Raw genomic sequence first — 17,578 nt, forward strand, 5'->3', positions numbered from 1 at the left:
AAAGCAAATCAATAAATTCAAGTAACTTCTTGTTCTGAGACAAAAAAATCTACATACATGCTTTTATAACAGAGGGCCCTTGTGCATAACTTTATGTTGAGACCTCAACCAGATGAGTCATGACATTACTTTGCATCTTGAAGTATCAATCTGACGGACAAGATGTGAGATGGCATCTCTTAAAAGTATTTAATTATCTGTGGGAAACACACAAATTTCAGAAATTTGTGATATTTTTGAAACGTCCCATGGTTACAATAATAAAAATACACATTTATTATTAACTAAATAACTAAAACTAAAGTTAGAAGGCTAACAGACCAGAATTTGAGGAAATCACAGTAATCAGATCATGAAAAATCGTGTGTTTAAACCCTTTGTAAACCACCCCTTAGGACTGGAAGTTACTCTACGTCTGTGATACAGAGGAAAAGAGAGAGTAAAGGATACACTAGTCTGTTTTCTAAGGTTTAAATGAAATGAAATATGTAATTTTGAAAATAAGTTAAACTGTAAGGTTAACAAGTGTACCTGAATTTAATTAAACCTTTCATATAGTGTTCCTTATTTTGTATATTAAGAAAAAGCCCACAAGTTCTTAATTTTTTTTAAATCCACATTTTACAGTAGTCTCTTCTTTCACATATTTAATACTCAAAGGTGCAATACATCTTAACTAGAAAGTTCTCCCAGTGGCTGGCTCAGACTATAGTTTTTTATCCATGGATATACCTACAGCCAACCCCTCATTTTACTGTGCAAATCAGCCCTGTCTGAGAACTAGGAACAAACGGAGACGGTGCTTCATACTCTGTCAGAGGGAGTGATTACTAATTGGCCTCTCAAAAGAGTGAGTAACAGGAAGCATTCAGGGTGTATTTATTATGATTAATGGGAGCCATACTTTACTATGGCAGTGACAGTAGGCAGCAGAGGAAACAAAAGCTACTTTTTTTTTTTAAATAAAAAATCCTTTACTTGATCATTTCATCACAGTCTGAAAATCCTCTCCCTGCCCAAGCCTAGTTCTCTGAGAGCTTGAGCAATGTCTCGGACAAGCTGAGAGTTTGTCCACAAGTTGCAAACCACTAAGAAAAGTAGAAGAATGTTGTAGTCCAGTTACGGAATATATGGAGTCTCCCTTTGAAAGTACAGCTTATCAATAGCCAAAGACGTTGTGAACTATAAAAATAGTGGGCCACATTCATCCCTGGAGTAACTTCTTAGGAATCAATAGAATTGCATCAGGGATAAATTTGCCAAATTGTGGTTTTTGTGCGGATGTGAAAAAATTGTTGCTAAATATGTACAGTATTATAAAAACACTATAGCTAACAAAATAGCATAGCATGTATGCGTAAAAACACTAGAGAATTGCCAAAAAATTAGCAAACAGCTGTACAAAAAAATTTGCAAACAGCTGTGGTACATTTCTTGAAGCTGTTAAGAGGCAATAGCTGGCTTTGCCAGTCAGCCCTAAAATAAGCAATAACAATGTTTCATTTCTACCACAGTGGAAAGGGAGTAGTGTCTTGCTTTGGTCTGTAGGGCCACTCACTCTTCAGGCATTCATCAACTCACTATTGATGAGTCCTAAAGAAATTCTTGCCTTACTCCTTGGCTGATGAGGCGGTGAAACATTTAAGTTTTAGTGAGAGAGAGAGGATGATGAACTTCAGGGCTGCAAAGCAGATGCAAAGTACTTCTCTCCCTCCCCAGAATTTACCTAGTTGGAACACAGTAGCTCAAACATGCAAAAATGTAAAATAAAATTTGGGGTCAAAAACCTTGTATACTTTTCTTAACAACTTAACATTTCCCAATGTCATCTCCACCCTTTTTGCCTTTGGACCTCCATATTTAATAAACTGATCTTTTCTGTTGAGGTGTCTGTACTCCTTCCTGCTTAGTTTGTAGAAACTATTCTTTGCACATTACATAAAACGTTGCATCCCATTTCCAAAAGCTCTGTTACAAGGAGTATACAATTAATGTATCTCATGAATATTTGTTTTTCTTTTCTAGTTGACTCCAGTGTGGACGCGTTGGCTGTGTTTATGGCAAGCAGTAGCACGACAGACATTGTGAATCGCAATAATCCTGCCACTCCCCCAAATACTCTTAACCTACGCTCCTCCCATAATGAACTATTGAATGCGGAAATAAAGCATACAGAAACAAAGAACAGCACTCCCCCAAAATGCAGGAAAAAATATGCATTAACTAACATTCAGACAGCCATGGGCCTTTCGGATCCAGCAGCACAGCCCCTTCTGGGGAACAACTCTGCCAATATAAAGCTGGTGAAGAATGGAGAAAATCAGCTTAGAAAAGCAGCAGAACAGGGGCAACAGGATCCCAACAAAAATCTCACTATGACTGCAGGCATAAACATAACTTCTGAGAAGTTAGAAGGTAAAGAGCCAACCCCTCAGGATTCTGCAGGCTGTGAAATATTCTCTTCTCAACCTAGGAGGAGCAAGAGCTTCCTAAATTACTATGCAGATCTGGAAACATCAACCAGGGAACTAGAACAAAATTTTGGGAACAGCCATGTAGTGATGGAGGAGAAAGCGGCACAAAGTAACAGCCAGGCTTCTACCATGATTGTCAATGGGGATGTGTTGCCTCAGAAACAAAACAAGCTGTCCAGTCCAGAAGATGGCCAAGTAGCCACTGTATCATCAAGTCCTGAGACTAAGAAGGACCATCCTAAAACTGGAGCCAAAACAGATTGTGCATTACATCGGATTCAAAATCTGGCTCCAAGTGATGAAGACTCCAGCTGGACAACGTTATCGCAGGACAGTGCTTCTCCAAGTTCACCTGATGAAACAGGTACAAAAGTGAAGAAATGTTTCCCTCAACCCTTAATAACTATCATTCTTTAAAAATGTGTTTGTTGTTTCTCTTGAGTCTCATTGTATAGACAGCTGGGGATAAGTGAGACAATCTGGGAGAAGAAAGGGACATTACAATTCTCCTTACCAAGCAGTAGCTTGTTTTGGGAGAGTTATGAGTCCTGAGGTAAGATTAGATGATCATTATGGTCCCTTCTGGCCCTGAAATATATGAATGAAGTAAATCATAGCTAAACCTAATGGTGAGACTAAGCCCTGGTCTACACTAGGACTTTAGGTCGAATTTAGCAGCGTTAAATCGATGTAAACCTGCACCCGTCCACATGATGAAGCCCTTTATTTCGACTTAAAGGGCTCTTAAAATCGATTTCCTTACTCCACCCCTGACAAGTGGATTAGCGCTTAAATCGGCCTTGCCAGGTCAAATTTGGGGTACTGTGGACACAATTCGATGGTATTGGCCTCTGAGAGCTATCCCAGAGTGCTCCATTGTGACTGCTCTGGACAGCACTCTCAACTCAGATGCACGATTGTTTGCCGTTGCTCTAACGCAGGAAGGGGCAACTGACGACATGGCTTACAGGGTTGGTTTACAGGGAGTTAAAATCAACAAAGGGGGTGGCTTTACATCAAGGAGTATTTCAGGCAGGACTTCACGGAGGGTTCCAATAAGAAATGGTGCACTTAAGTTATTGTTCTTATTGGAACAAAGAGGTTAGTCTGGCCTCTGATTGATACATGGCTAGATTTACCTCGCTGCACCTTCTCTGTGAGTGACTGCAGTGTGACCTAGAGGAATGAGTCCCCTAGACGGGGGTGGGGGGGAAGCAAATGAATACAAAACAAATCTGGTCTATTTCTTGTTTTGATCCACTCCATCTATCTTTTACATCTTTGGCTGGCAGCAGACGGTGCAGAAGGACTGCATGCCATCCACCTCTAATGGCTGCTCTGCAGAAGATGGTACAGTACGACTGCTAGCCATCCTCATCTCTTGCCTGCCTGGCAGAAGATGGTACAGTACGACTGCTAGCAATCCGTATCGCCTGCCTGCTCACCATAAGACAGTTCAATAGGACTGACTGCAGGACTAAAGAGAATGACCTGGTCAAGTCACTCCAAATTTAGTCCCTGTGCCCATGTCTGCCCAGGCACTCCTGATCGACCTCACAGAGGCGACCAGGAGCACCTCGGACATGATGATGATGGCTACCAGTCCTATTGCACCGTCTGCTGCCACAAGGCAATGGGTTGCTGCTGCTGTGTAGCAATGCAGTACCGCGTCTGCCAGCACCCAGGAGACATACGGTGACAGTGAGCTGAGTGGGCTCTGTGCTTGCCGTGGTATGGCGTCTGCACAGGTAACTCAGGAAAAAAGGTGCGAAACGATTTTATGCCCTTGCTTTCACGGAGGGAGGGAGGGAACGGGGGCCTGACGATATGTACCCAGAACCGCCCGCGACAATGTTTTAGCCCCATCAGGCATTGGGATCTCAACTCAGAATTCCAATGGGCAGTGGAGACTGCGGGAACTGTGGGATAGCTATCCACAGTGCAACGCTCCGGAAGTCGACTCTAGCCTCGGTACTGTGGAAGCACTCCGCCGAGTTAATGCACTTAATGCACTTAGAGCATTTTCTGTGGGGACACACACACTCGAATATATAAAACCGATTTCTAAAAAACCGACTTCTATAAATTCGACCTAATTTCGTAGTGTAGACATACTCTAATACATAGCTCCTCATAAAATTAAGAAAGCTGACAACCTTCTATAAAAGGGGCACTGTCAGGTACCACAGCTGAGGTCCCAATGATGGTGGATCCTAAATTTGACCTTAATTTTTTAAAATTCAAAGCACTTAATCAGTTCCAGATGATCATTCATTTCTTTTAAACACCTAGCCCTTTGTTGCTGAGAAATTATTAATTTAAAACAAACAGAAGGTGCATCTAACGCACTAATGGTGATGTGAGCTGGTAATTCTGGTACATGGTGTATGAGTACAAAATCTACAGGATAAGATATATTTATTTCAAGCTTTTGAGGCTTTACAGGGCGGAAAGATGTTTTTTTAAAAATATTCAAATCTATTAGAAAAAACCCCAATTTTAGGATATCCTTTTAAAAAAATCTGACATTTAAATAATGCATTTTATGCTGCATTCTGCTGTTCTGTATGCTAATTCAGAAGTTGAAATCACTGGGTTTCACGTTTTGAAAGCCGGGGTCCATTAATTATTTGAACAATAATGGTGACTACTGCGGTAGCATTGTTGCAATTTACAGCTCTTCTATATTATTTTTAAAGCTGCAAATAATTCATTTACTGTAGTTAATGGACTTTGTCACCTTTTTATATTTGGATTTGTATGAAAGGATATTAGTTTGTGGGGTGGCAAATCCTGTTCTCTGTAAAGGTGATCTGGGGCCAAAGAAATTGTCATACCTATGTATGTATTACAAGTGTGTTTCGCTACAGGAGTGCAGTAGTTTTATATCAAAATTGTTCAACAGTGCATTTTTGGCCAAATTCACAGCTGGAGTAAGTGCATGCAACTCCTGTGATTTCATTAGAGTTGTGCCTAGTTAACCCAGTGGTATATTTGGCTCTATAACTGTAAGAATTAAAAATATAAAACAAATGAACAAAAACCCTGAATAAACCCTTAATACCAGGTGTACTAACTTTAGTTGGATTTGATCTTTCTCCATTATTAATAATTATTATTATCGTATTGCTGTAGTATCTAGAGTTAGAGATTTCTCTTTGTTAGACTAGACGTGGTCAGTGTAATAAGATCTCAATTTCTGATTTGATATTCTTTCTTAGTGTACATCATGTACAGTCTGCGTCTTTGTTGTCTGAAGCAAGAAACCAGCTGAAGAAAATGTTAGTGGCATCTGCAGTATATGTTTGATTAAATGGTTTAATATTGTGTTCACTAGCTCTCTGCATAATTGACAGTCTCCACGGATGAGGCCCTGGAGAATTGTGGGTACAAATAAGCTCTTTTATTCTGTAACCTTTAGGGCCTTTGAGCAATTTCTGGATTTTTTTTCTTTATTGTGGATTGTAAGCTTTCATTTAAAAATAGTTTTTATATTGTGACGACTCCCCCCAGCCCCAAAAAACAATTGTCCCTCTCCCACGAACAAAAGCAGTAGTAAATTATCTCCCCTCTCAGTCAAATGTAAGCAGGCATCATTTTTAAGAGCTAATGTTGTTAAACGGGGACAATGTAAGCCGAAGTAATGCCAGCTTCTGAAAATGATAACTTTAGGCTCTCCAATCCATTTCTTCCCCCAGAATGAGCTCTTTCGTTGTGCAGTGAAGTGGCATTTCTATGACGGACTGCCCAGACTGCTATGGTTTCTGGAGTAAACTCGTGGCCTCACTGAAGTCAGTGGGACCAGAATTTCACTCCTGAACTTTTTTATTCCTTTATACTTGAACTGCAGGAAAATAATATTTAGAAAATTGAGAGAAACTATTGAGAAAAATTTCAGAAAACGGTCACTTCATGTAATATGAGGGATTCTTTCCCCATCCTGTGAAGCTTCTAGTACTGGTCAGTGTCGGAGATGGAGCACTGAACTAAATGAAACATTGGTCTGATCCAGTATGGCGATTTCTTGGTTCTTAAAAGGTTTTTTCCTAAGAAGTTAAGTTTTGGGGTTTTTGTTTTTTTTTGCAAATTTAAGGATTTTAACCATTAGTGCCCATTTTAAAGCTCCCAGAGCATTAAAACACCTGAGTGTTGTGCTAATTTACCATCTTTAATTCACCTCTGGCATCTTCTAGAGTGGATAGTTTGTTGATGTGACAGAAAGAGGTCAAGACGCCAAATGTGGTATTTTCCTTTGCAGTGGCTCATGGATGTCATGACTGGTGCTTTGTAAGACAGTTAAAGCCTGATTTTTTAAAAGATGTTGAGTATCAGCAGCTCCAATTTTGGGGGGGAAAAATCCTTCACTAGTAAAAACAGCAAAATTCGTGATTCCCGGAAGTATCTTTAGACATACTTAATATCAAGCAAATTTTCTGAAAGTAGTTCTCAGCAGTGACTCCATTCACAGATGTCTTCAGTGATTTGGACCACTGGGCATCCACAGGAGTCTGTGGCCCATGATCAAGTCCATTTATCAAGTCCATTTATCTAGCTGCTAGGATTGTAAAATAAGGCGTGAACCATCTGTATTGGCTGGTAAATCCAGTGAATGATTTGAACTTGCCTTTTTGATAAAGGTGTGAAGAGCAGTTTTGGGTGGTTTTCATCTTAATCACCTGTGCCTTTATCTGATCATTTCCTAGTAGATAGTGAAGGGGGTCTTTAATCCACAAATGCTTACTGTACATCATGATGATTTCATTTATATCTGGCCTACAAATTGGCAACTACTAGATATTGCAGAGATGCGTGCTTCAGAAACACTGAGAGATCAAGTAATATTTTTTTTATATTTTAATGGTCCCTGCAGTGGGTGAAATTTTATTTTAAAGGGCTGATCCCTTATTAAAGACTTATTGAGTCTTTCTATAGATTTTTAGTTAGGTTTGGAGTTAAATTGAATCTAATCCAGGTAGAAGCAATTTGTAAGGGATTAATAGTTGATTTTTGGGTGAGTTGAGGAATAAGTAATAATTTCTAAATGCTGTAAAATTAGTGAACCAGCATAGGGTGTATGATTTTGTGTGGTATCCCTGTACCTTAGGGAATCAGAGCGTTTTTGAAAATTAATATTTCATCGTACATAAAGCTAGTATTCCTTGTTGTTTTCTTCTTTTAAAACTGCTGCAGTGCAACATGGTGAAATAAATTCTTTATTCTTGACAGCTTTAGAGAGATGGGAAATTTTCAAAACAATGGACTCTTCAGACTTTAAAGTGTGTCAGGTTATTCATGGCATGTGTTTGTGTGCATTTAGCTGTACCTTATTTTTCTCTTAGAAGTGATTTAGGCTGAAAACAACAAAAACTTCTGGATGTAGTTTTACATGCTGTGAGAAGGAAAACTCTTCCTATTGTTAAAATTCAATTAGTAAAAGGGAAAAATTCTAGTTTCAAAGAGCACTCAATACCTTAAAATAGGTGTTCAGTGTTATGTTGCCATGGTGTTAAAGGAGCATTTTGTTGTTTTCCTCTGAGTAATTTTATTTCTATTATTTTCCGCCCTCTGAATCTCATGGAAAATATTTCTTAATGAAACAGTTAATAAACTTTAATATTAGTTTGAACAAAATGGGCATGTCATTGGTTGCAGAACTGGAAACGTGAGAATCTAGGTTTAAAATCTACAATATTCTTGCATATCCTGAACTTGTGGCAAGGAAGGGTTTTAAATTTAGACCATTATGATGATCTTAGATGTTGGGAAGTAGAATAACTCTGCTGATTTAGTTAGTGAACCATCTCATAATAACTTTTTTATTTTTTTATAATAAATACTGTTTAAGACTTCTAACCCACATGCAACACTGTAACGATCATTTTAATTTGTTGATTCAAACTTTTACTTATTGTATACAGAGATTAATGAATGCACATTCTTGTTCTAAATGAACTCAGTCTCTCAAGACTTGTTACACAAGGTGCTAAATACAATAAACGGAGAAAATAGGCGTATGTTTACACTGCAATTAAAAACCCACAGCAGGCCCATGCCAGTTGACTCAGGCTCATGGGGCTGTTTCATTGTTGTGTAGACCAAGGGTGGCCAAACTGTGGCTCATGAGCCGTTTTTAAGTGTGGCTCTCGGAGGTCCCCACCCCCATTCTCCACCTACCAGACTCGGGGGCAGGGGGAGCTCGGGACTTCTGCCTTGCAGCAGGGTGATGGGGTAGGGGCTTCTGCCCATCAGGGAGGAGGGGCTCAGGGCTTCAGCCCTGTGGGGCGTGCCTGCCGGGGTTTGGGGCTTCAGCGGGAGCAGAGCTGAAGTCCTAAGCCCCAGCAGGCGCTTCCTGCAGACACACTCTGGCTCTCGAACTTCTGAAGACAGTCGTATGCGGCTCAGAGGGTCAGTAAGTTTGGTCATCCTTTGTGTAGATGCTCAGGCTGAAGCGCAGGCTGTAGGACCCTCTGCGGTGGGAGGGTCCCAAAGCTCCAGCTGCAAGCCAAGACTGAACATCTGCACTGCAATTAGACAGCCCCTTAGTCCCAGCCCCACAAACTTTGAGCCAGCCATAGGTGTCTAACTGCAATGTAGACATACCCTAAGTGACTGTCCTCCATTGTGTGCGTGTGTTTGTATTGGGGAGTGGATATAACTGAGAGATGATAAACATGAACAGTGTTTTTAAATGCAGACTCTGCTATTTACAAGTAAAATCACATTTCAGTGAAAGGGGGGAAATAAGTAAAAGACTGGCACTATATATATCTATATATATATAGAAATACATCCTCCACTTTGCACTTTTTGGATTTGCAGCATAAGATAGTATAACAACATAATCTGCATCTATTAAAAAAGAAATCCTTCAATGTTTTCTTTTTTTAAAATGTAAGTGACTGCAAAGCCAGCAGTCAGCAGTTACTGCTATGAAATGTTATTTTAAAAATAGGTAATATTTAATCTCTTATTTGGCAATACCTACACTTCCTGCTAGCAAAAGGTATAAACATGATCTTATCTGTCCGGTTTTAACTGTCAGTTTTTCAGCCATTCAGTCGCTCTTAAAAGAAAAAGATGCCTTCTTCCTTTTTTTAATTGGACAACACTTGTTATTTCTCACCATGGTCAAAGTATGTTAATCTGACTTCATGTGAGTCTGTTCCAGCAGTTACCAGATGGTGAAATTCAGGTCCCAGAAAGGTTATGAAGATTATGAAGATTCAGGGGACAGCTGCCAGAGGGAGTGGCAAAGCCACCTCCACCAGAATTGTATCAGTGGATACTTGCACAGGCAGAATTCTCCACTGGCCATATCTGGCCACTTCAAGCTGCCTAATGGGCTGGAGAAGCTGGTCTTAAAGAATCTCAAGGAATACTTCTAGCCTATCCTCTGGAAGGCTGCTTTTCAGAAAAGTAGGTGGACAAAGGTTTTCTTTTTTAATTTAATATTAAACATTTGTTCACTTAATTTATAGATTTTTAATTTGGTTTAAATTCTGATCCATAGCTGAAGTGGCAGTGTCTGTTTTTTGAATATCTTGTATTTTGTTCTTATTTTGCCTTCTAAATTACACTGAATAACTAGTGGGGACTGTATAGACTCAGATTCTGGAGAGGGAGAGGCTGTAAGGCCCAGGTTTGTAAAGGTAATTAGTTGTTGCTGCAATCAGTATTGCAGTGCCCAAGTCTCATTTTCAAAAAGGATTTAGACACTTAGCTCCCAAGTGCCTGAAGCCCTTTTGAAAATGAGACTTGGGCTCTTAAATCAATTAGGCATTGCAACACTGAGCATCTTAACAAGGCACAGAGAAGTATTTACTATTCAGTTAGAGCTTACAGAGACACACTCAAAGTTTCACACAGTTCCAGTGACACTTCAGGTCATGAGAATAAAGTAGCAAGATAATCCAGCAGTTTCATGTTCTGTAACCCTCTCCTTGATGCTCCAGCAATACATGTCAGGGAGCAAAGGAAAACAGGGGTCATGGATTCACAGGGTCTGGTTTATGCCATAGCCTGTAACCAGTCCCTTGGGAGCATGGGCGGCGAGGAATATTCCTGTCCCAGTGGCCCAGCTCCAGCAAAGTTCCCCCACACACACACTCCCCCCATGCTTCCCCTGGCCCCACCTGCCGCCCCCGGACGATTTAAAACAGCCCGGGGGCTCCCGCAGCCACCCAGCTGTGCAGCGGGGCTGAGCAGCTTCCTACGCTCTCGTTCCACATGGCTGCTGGCAGGTCCTTGCAGCCCGTGTGAGGGGGTTGTGCTGCTCCGCGCTGCCCCAGCCCCAAACACCCCTGCAGCCAATGGGAAGCTTCAGGGGCGGTGCCTGGAGACAGCAGTGTGAGGAGACCCCCCCCCGGCCTGCCCCGGCTAGGAGCCACTGGTAAGCATCGAACCCCCCCCCCATCCACTTCCAGAGCCTGAATCCACATCCCCTCCGCAAACACACCTTTCAGCCCCCAGATTTCCTCCTGCACCCTCACCCCTGCACATCCTCTTGCCCCCAAACTCCCTCCCAAAGCCTGCACCCCTCACCCCCTCCCACACCCCCATCCTGAACCCCGCACCCCCCCCCAACTCCCTCTTGCACTCCCACCCCTCCCCTGCACCTACTTTTGTTCCCAAACTCCCTCCCGGAGCCTGACCTCTCACCCCTTCTGCACCGAAATTCCCTCCCAGAGCCTGCACCCCAATCCCCTGCCCCAGCCCCATCCCAGAGCTTGCACCCAAACTCCCTCCCAGAGCCTTAGGCAGGTGTGTGTGGGGAGTTTGCGGGGGGCGGGGTTCTGGGTGTTCTGGTCACCACCAAAATTTCTACAAACCTGTCCAGGTGCTTGGGAGTGACCCTTTTAGCGTGCTGGACCCCAAGGACCCACCCAGTTCCACAGGACAGTCCCCTGGCCTCCAAGACTCCAAAACTCCCAGACTGGGCCTTCCAGCACCAGTGAACCCTTTCTCTCTCTGTGGCTCCCTGCAGCAAATCCAGCCAAGCCAGACTTCTGCGGCAGGCTTGTGCTATACACTTCAGGGCATAGGACTCTGAGTATTTAAAGTGAAAGCAAGCAGCCAACAGAGTAGAGTTTATTAGTCGACTGGAACACAGGATTGGGTCGTCCTTAGGCTTGCATACAGAACTAAAATTAAGACATGGTTACATACCGGGTAAGCCAGAGCAATCAGCCAGTCAAGCTGTTATGGAATCCATTTCTGTATCTGTCTCTCTGTCAGTCCCAAGAGAGAGCTGCTAAGTTTCTCCAAAAGCCAGCCCTTATCCCCTCCTGCCGAGCTATGCTGAGTTCACATGTTCTGCCTGCTGCAGATTCCTTTGGATGGGTGTCGGTCAGTCAGTCCGTCCAGTAGTTGGGGCTCCCGTTTGTTTTTTTCTGGATCCTCCAGTGAGTCCTTAATGATCCATTCATTCCACCTGAGACAGTTATGTGACAAAACACTTCACGTCTCCTGCTCTGTCTCAAGAGCAGCTTTTTAACCCTTTTTGCAACCATGGGGAAGCAATGGAAAGTGCAGAGAGGAAACTGAGGCACACATGAGCATCACAAAAATATTGTAGAAAATTTCCACTGCCTCACAAGAGGTAACAAAGAAAAGAGATACAAAAGCAGACAATAGTTGTCTGATAACACTTAGGAAGGAGAGAAGAATAAGTTTTCCAAGACACTTAATCCTGTTAAAAAAATTGGCCTAACAGATGCCTGGAGAAATACTCATGTCCAAGATAGAGAATACACTTAGCATTTCACCACACACAAAAGTATACTATAAAAGGGACATTTTCTTTTTCCTAGAACACACCTACTGGAAATCAGAGTGCAATATCCTCCTCTCCTTTCTTCTGGATAATTTTCTATCATCTTGTCCCTACAATGAATTTAAACTGTTTACCAAAATCCTGGCAATAGAACAGTTTACTATTAAGGGGTGTGCAAATCAAAGACTTCAAAAAAATTCTATATCTTCAAACTATACCTCCCCCCAAATTTGTAATAATGAAGTGTCCCCAGTGTATACAGGAATCTCTTAAAGCTGTACTTGTGGTAGCATAATTGTATTTATTGCATTATCAACATAGCTACTATCTCTGGAGGAGGTGGAGTACCTATGCCGATGAGAGAAGTCTTCCTGTTGGCAAAGGTAGCGTCTCCACTGAAGCCATGCCGGTGCATCACTGCAGTGTTTTAAGTGTAGACCTGCCCTTAGAATGAACAGGAACCCTCTGACCTTCCCGCTATAATTCAGTGCTTCCCAAAGGAAAAATGGCCAGACTGACTGAGAGGCAGATATCCTTACAGAACAATTAGAAACCCCAAGCTTTAGGTGTAATTGACGTCCTTATCATATGCCAAACCCTGGTGTATCTGGGGCAGATGTTTATAAAATCATTCCTAGAACAAAATAAGGCCTCCTCTACAGTGTTAATTCACCCCAAAAGAACTACAGAACAGCTTCCATGGCTTGATGAACAGCAGACCAGCACTGGGCTACCCCGACAGACAAGGCAAGTGTATCAAAGGAAAGAAGATACTTCTCATGAAATATAAAAAACAGTTTCAGTGAAAAACTTTGACCAGCCCGAGAAGATTGTCCTTTGTGCCTTTACTAGATACAGAAAAAATGTTTAACAGAATAATGCCCTGGTTCTGCAAAGACTTAAGCCCGTGTTTATTTGCATAACTTTATGCCTGCAATAGTCCCATTGACTTCAGCAAGATAACTTTTGTGTGTGCTTAAATCTTTGGAGGATCTGGGCCTAAAATGGTCACACTTGTTTGCGGCATTAAATCTAACAGGATTTAAGAGATGAAGTCTTCTGATGGGTCAGAGCCCTAAACTCTGCCCACACTTCAACAATCCAAATTAATGGCCTGAATTTAGAACCCTTGGGGCTGAACAGGGGCCCTAGCCAAGTGTGGTCATTATTCCCTCTCTTCATCTTGGCGGCTGAACCTCTGGCCAACACAATACAGTTTTGCTCTCTGGTGCAAGCTATAAATACGAAGGCTATCAAAAATAAAATGTATTTTGAAGATAGTGGTCTCCTTTACAGTACATCACTAAACCAAAGCCTTGCTGCCAGTGGTCTCTGAGGAAACACAGAGTTTCAATTTAATCACTGAAAATCCCATACAGATGTTATCTCTATTAAACTCTCCCTTGAGAATCAGGAGCTTGAATCTTGTAAATGGAGCATGGTATATTGGACTTATAATACATACAGGCATAATATTTCTATATGATAAAAAAAACTTCAGCAGATATGAAACCATGCAGAAATATTTAGAAAGATGGTCAATTCTGCCACTAAATATAGTAGGTCGCTTTGACACTGTTAAAGTGAATGTCTTTACAAGATTCATATTTGTTTTTCAGTCCCTATATCAGACATAACTAACAAACATGTTCTGTTCTCTCAAAGCACATTTCTGTGTTTCCTTGGTGTGAAAAAAAGACAAGTCAATAGAAACTTTTACAGGATTGCAAAGAAGTCAGAGGACCAATTCTTCCAAAATTCAGCAAATAATATCAAGCAACTCACATACACAATAGCATGCCTAATACTGTCAACATGTACTTTGATTTATAAAAAACCCAACCTACTCCCAGTTTAGTGCTCGAAAACAAACTCAAAGACTTCAAAACTGAAGAATGACATCAATTCAGAATATTAATGACAACTGCTAGGAAATGCATCACCAGAACATGGTTCACAATAGAATTGGGTTCAATTAAGTTGTGGCTAGACAACATTCAGGAAATATGAGATAGGAAAACAATATTATAGCCTTGACAGTTGTAGGACTGGTTTTAGAAAAGATGGGCTTTATTAGATCCGGTACTCACTGATTTCCAGAGGGAAGATGCTCTGAATGGTTATTTACTGATGCCACACAGTATCTGTGTAGATACTGGTATAGGTTTTGGTCTGCGTGCTACAGGTAATTGTTAACCAATTGACTTACATTTTATAGTAACAAAAACTTACTTGACTAATTGCTGCCTATGTACCAAATAACTCCTAATATCTCTATTACTACTTGTTTACAGCATATACCTGCATAACTTCCTGTGCTCTCAGAGTAACTAACTGCATATTCATCTATCTTTAATTATCCCTTTTTAAGATGCATGTAAATGATTAGATGTATGTCTTTACAATGTTTTTAACTTGGTAATTTTGTTCTAAACAGCCAATCAATTATTTATACAGTTTTCCAGTCATGATAAATACTTTGGACCTACTGGCAGGAGGACAAGATAAATTGAACTGGAACAGCTATCTTTGGATGCATGCTGAACGCTGTCTTTGCATACATCATGCTTGTGTAAATTATATCGCCCCAATTTTCCAGTGACAAAAAGGGACATCTTTGGAAAATCAGGTGTTTGGTAATACTAGCGAATCCTGCTTGTTTTTTTTGAGACGTGTGTAGTTCAGGACAAAATTTTCACATTTGGGTTCTAAAGTTAGCCACCCAAATCCTTATTTAGATGCTTAAATAGATTGCCTGACTTGAAGTCAAGGAGAAATTAGGGTGTTCAGCCCCTTTGAAAATAAGGCTACTTCGTAAAAATTGGTGCCTAAATAGGAATTTATGCTCTTAACTTTAGGCACCGAAGTCTGAAAGTTTTGACCCAGACAGCTATCCTGCGAAGGAGTCTGGCACCATTTCAAGTTTGAAGGAACCAAAATATAAGCCTTAGAAGAAGCTCTGTGGGACATAACCCCACGTCACATCTTTAGCGATGTAGCCAACTTTTAGCAAATAAATCTCTTATTTCAAGGAAGTGACTTTTTTCTATCTCCCTTAAGGCACAGTCCATATTCTGTGTACAGAAAAACTCACTCCCTTCCTGAGCTTTGGTTTTATTTAACAAACGAATAGTAAGACAAAATAAAGGTCAGGCCTTCTTTCCAAGCTTGGTTGCTCCTAGATTTCCATCCTTAGGGCTGCTTACTTCTAAATCTTCTTTGCTTCACATCTAGATTTCTCGGTCAGGGTCCTTCAGAGTCTGCTTCAATCCCGTTTTAAAATTCCCTTCAGCTGGAGGGTCCTGCCGCCAGCTGTGATATTGCTGGCAGGTGATGCAGCGTGGGACTGGCTTCCCCTTTTCTTCTCTTCTTGTGATGGTTTATCCAACACTTCAAACTCCTATACTTAGGCCTATGCTTTAGATATACTGTGTCTGAACATCAGTGGTGTAAACTGACATAGTTCCACTGTCTTCTGTTGGCTTTATACCAGCTAAGGATCTTGCCAACTGCACCTGAATTTGGTCAATTGGCTTATGTTATTGTCAGTTGGTCTCCTGCTCGCAGGCCCCTGGGTTTTGTCGGGGGGGGAAGGGGGGGATTTTTATTGATTCATATGGCAAAATTTATAGTTCCCTATTTGGAGGAAAATACTGTGCTTCTTTTTAATCATGCAAGTAGTGCTCAGGGCTTTACAAATGCATGTAATGAAGTTCTGTGTACCATAGTTAACTGTTGGTTAAACTAAAGTTTGCTGTTGGTTAGCTGGAAAATAGAGAATATTGAAAGGGAAAAGGGAAACGTGCAAACTATGCAGATAACAAACTTTTATGACAAAAGTGTGTAGAAACATGACTGACAGCATTGCTTTAATCAGAGGATTGAAGCTATAGCAGCTGACAGTGTCTTCAGAATCCTGTTCTATCTAGCTTTGTAATGCAATTTACTGGTCTTGCACTAGTCTTGTATATTTAACAGATATTATTTTTTCCCTTTTATTTGGGATTACAGTATATTATGCTAATGTGAAAGATTTTTTAAAGTACTTTTTAGGGGAAGCAAGGCATATATTCAGTGAAAATAAAATTTAAGAAGCAGTGGTTATCTTGACTTTCCTTTCCCCTGACCTCACAAACTGTTTTTCTAAGCTTTTTGAGCTTTGTTTTTCTCAGACATGAATGAGAATAATTCCAGACCCTAAGCTTCCTCCATACAATTGAGTGCATCTTGCTCCAGAAACTGTTCTGTGCTTAGATTTAGGGTAGTCTGTTTTACAACTCTAGCTTAGAGTAAGGAGGAAGGATCCGTGTCTGAATAAGAGAAGCCAGAGAGTAAGATAATTTATAAACAGGATCTATCGGTAAGAAATGTGTCCAAATGTCTGTGTCTAGAGGATATTAAAGAGGACAGTCTAGAGGATATTAAAGAAACAGGCAAAGATCCAATGCTAATTAACACCAGACTTCAAAAAATTGCTTCCAACACATAAAGCTGTGAAAAAAGAGTGAAATATGAGTGAGATTGACCTGATAAATCTATGCCTAAGCATTTTTCTAAGCTGCATAGAATTCCTGCCAAAATTCAGTCCACTTGGTCCATGCTCATAATGAAATCTGTAGGAAGATGAAAAGGAACTGCTGTTCCTCTTGATAGAATAGGACACAAGGACCACTAGATCCTAGGGCAATTTCTTCACACAGTGCAGAGTCAACCTGTGGAACTCCTTGCCAGAGGATGTTGTGAAGGCCAAGACCATAACAGTGTTCAAAAAAGAACTAGATAGGTCCATCAATGGCTATTAGCCAGGATGGGCAGGAATTATGTCCCTAGCCTCTGTTTGCCAGAAGCTGGGAATGAGCGACAGGGGATGGATCACTTGATGATTACCTGTTCTGTTCATTCCCTCTGGGGCACCTGGCACTGGCCACTGTCAGAAGACAGGATACTGGGCTGTCATAAATATAAAGGGAAGGGTAAACCCCTTTAAAATCCCTCCTGGCCAGAGGAAAACTCCTCTCACCTGTAAAGGGTTAAGAAGCTAAAGGTAACCTCGCTGGCACCTGACCAAAATGACCAATGAGGAGACAAGATACTTTCAAAAGCTGGGAGGAGGGATAGAAACAAAGGGTCTCTGTCTGTCTATATGCTGCTTTTGCCGGGGACAGACCAGGAATGGAGTCTTAGAACTTTTAGTAAGTAATCTAGCTAGGTATGTGTTAGATTATGATTTCTTTAAATGGCTGAGAAAAGAATTGTGCTGAATAGAATAACTATTTCCATCTGTGTATCTTTTTTGTAACTTAAGGTTTTGCCTAGAGGGATTCTCTGTTTT

The 17,578-nt window shown here is 41.0% G+C and overlaps 1 protein-coding gene across 8 annotated transcripts in view; it reads left to right on the top strand.

Annotated features, from left to right (window-relative positions):
- The window catches only part of APBB2 (amyloid beta precursor protein binding family B member 2), a 325,422-nt gene that overhangs the window by 151,870 nt on the left and 155,974 nt on the right, over positions 1-17,578 (top strand). For all 8 annotated transcript variants that reach the window (XM_084625565.1, XM_084625563.1, XM_084625564.1 and 5 more), the window contains one exon: positions 2,026-2,838. In XM_084625565.1, coding sequence (XP_084481691.1) covers positions 2,026-2,838 — 813 coding nt within the window. The remainder of the gene's footprint in view (positions 1-2,025; positions 2,839-17,578) is intronic.

Source organism: Lepidochelys olivacea (genome assembly GCF_965140295.1).
Source record: "Lepidochelys olivacea isolate rLepOli2 genome assembly, chromosome: 4".
Lineage (NCBI taxonomy): Eukaryota > Metazoa > Chordata > Testudines > Cheloniidae > Lepidochelys > Lepidochelys olivacea.